The sequence below is a fragment of the Orycteropus afer genome, unplaced genomic scaffold, assembly GCF_000298275.1.
Source record: "Orycteropus afer afer isolate SDZICR_OR568_19922 unplaced genomic scaffold, OryAfe1.0 scaffold00001, whole genome shotgun sequence".
Classification (NCBI taxonomy): domain Eukaryota; kingdom Metazoa; phylum Chordata; class Mammalia; order Tubulidentata; family Orycteropodidae; genus Orycteropus; species Orycteropus afer.
Genome location: NW_006921588.1, coordinates 23,698,213 through 23,699,575, shown reverse-complemented (window position 1 = coordinate 23,699,575; position 1,363 = coordinate 23,698,213). Strand labels below are relative to the sequence as shown.

At 32.9% G+C, this 1,363-nt stretch overlaps 1 protein-coding gene across 1 annotated transcript in view; it reads right to left on the bottom strand.

The window, feature by feature from the left end:
- LNPK (lunapark, ER junction formation factor) overlaps window positions 1-390 on the bottom strand; it is a 105,226-nt gene extending 104,836 nt beyond the window's left edge. The window contains exon 1 of the mRNA XM_007939419.2: window positions 361-390. Within this exon, the coding sequence (XP_007937610.1) occupies window positions 361-390 (30 nt within the window). The remainder of the gene's footprint in view (window positions 1-360) is intronic.
- Between the last annotated feature and the right edge of the window lie 973 nt (window positions 391-1,363).

Here is a 1,363-nt window from a genome sequence, read left to right as displayed (position 1 = left end):
AAAAAAAAAAAAAATGTATTACACACAATAGTTTCAACCACCTTTCAAATAAAAGACAGTATAAGAAGAAAACAAGAAAAATAACCATTTGCAAATGAATACATATAGAAAGGAAAATAATTCATATGTGAAATAATTCTGTTAAACAGAGACATTAGACACCTATGTAACAAGTGGAACTATTACAAATAAAGTCCAAATAAAAAACTAATTCAAAAAACAATCAAAGAAAAAAAAGAAGTTGGGGATAATACCAAACTACTACTTTAAGTCTACACAACAAAGGAGACTTTTACAAATCGCTTTATGGGACACTTTTATGTTAGATTTAAGGACTATCTATAAAGAAAAGTAACTTACCCTCCATCGAGAAAATAATCCACCCATCATTTATTTGTAGAAACAGGGCACAATGACAAACACCATTAACCGTCCAGAGGAATTCTCAGCTAGAAATAAAGTATGTTAGATTTTAAGTTAAACACATAGCATACCAATAATAAAATTTAGATGTTGCAATCCTGCCTTAAAATACTGTAAAATATTAATTTCTTTTGATTCTACTTATATAGAATTTGAATTCAGACAATCATTGGGGTGGAGTTTACCATTTAAAAACCCTTTCTTCAAAGCCAGGACATATTTGAAAGTAAAAAGCAAACTGGAATTCTTTTTAAATGACAAGGCATTTTAGAAGTCATACAACTTTGCAGTTTTCTGTTCTTTATAGTAAATCTCTTTCATTATTCTTGTGAGAAAAGTTTTAGTGAATACTTAAATAAAACCATTTCTATCATCCAATAGATTGGATGATAGATTGATAGATTGATATCATATAAATATAGATCAGCTATCTCCCAAGTGACCTAGTTATTTGAAATTAGGGGTTTCACATTGTTCGCAATAACATCACCTTACAAGTCATCGTGGAAAATCAAAAAACAATTTTGAATAAGAAAGTAAGGGTTAAAGGGTACCCATGAACTTGAGCAAATCACTTAATGTTTCTGAGCTATAATTTCCTTTTCAATAAATTAGTATTTATACTACTACTACTTTTACACTACTACTACTGTTAGCTTTTGTTCAGCCAGCTCCTGACTCCTGGCAACTCCATATGCACAACAGGATCAGACCACTGTGATCCATAGGGTTTCATTGTCTGACTTTTGGAAACAGATCACCAGGCCTTTCTTCTGTCTTTGTATATCTTAGTCTGGAAGTTCGGCCGCAATATGTTTCTCACTACAGCAACAGGGCAAGCTTCCAGTGACAGAGGTGTGGTGGCTGGCCTTGAGGTGCACTGGCTGGAAATGGACTTCAGGTCTATCTCCCTCATGGAAAAGGAGAATTCTACCACTGA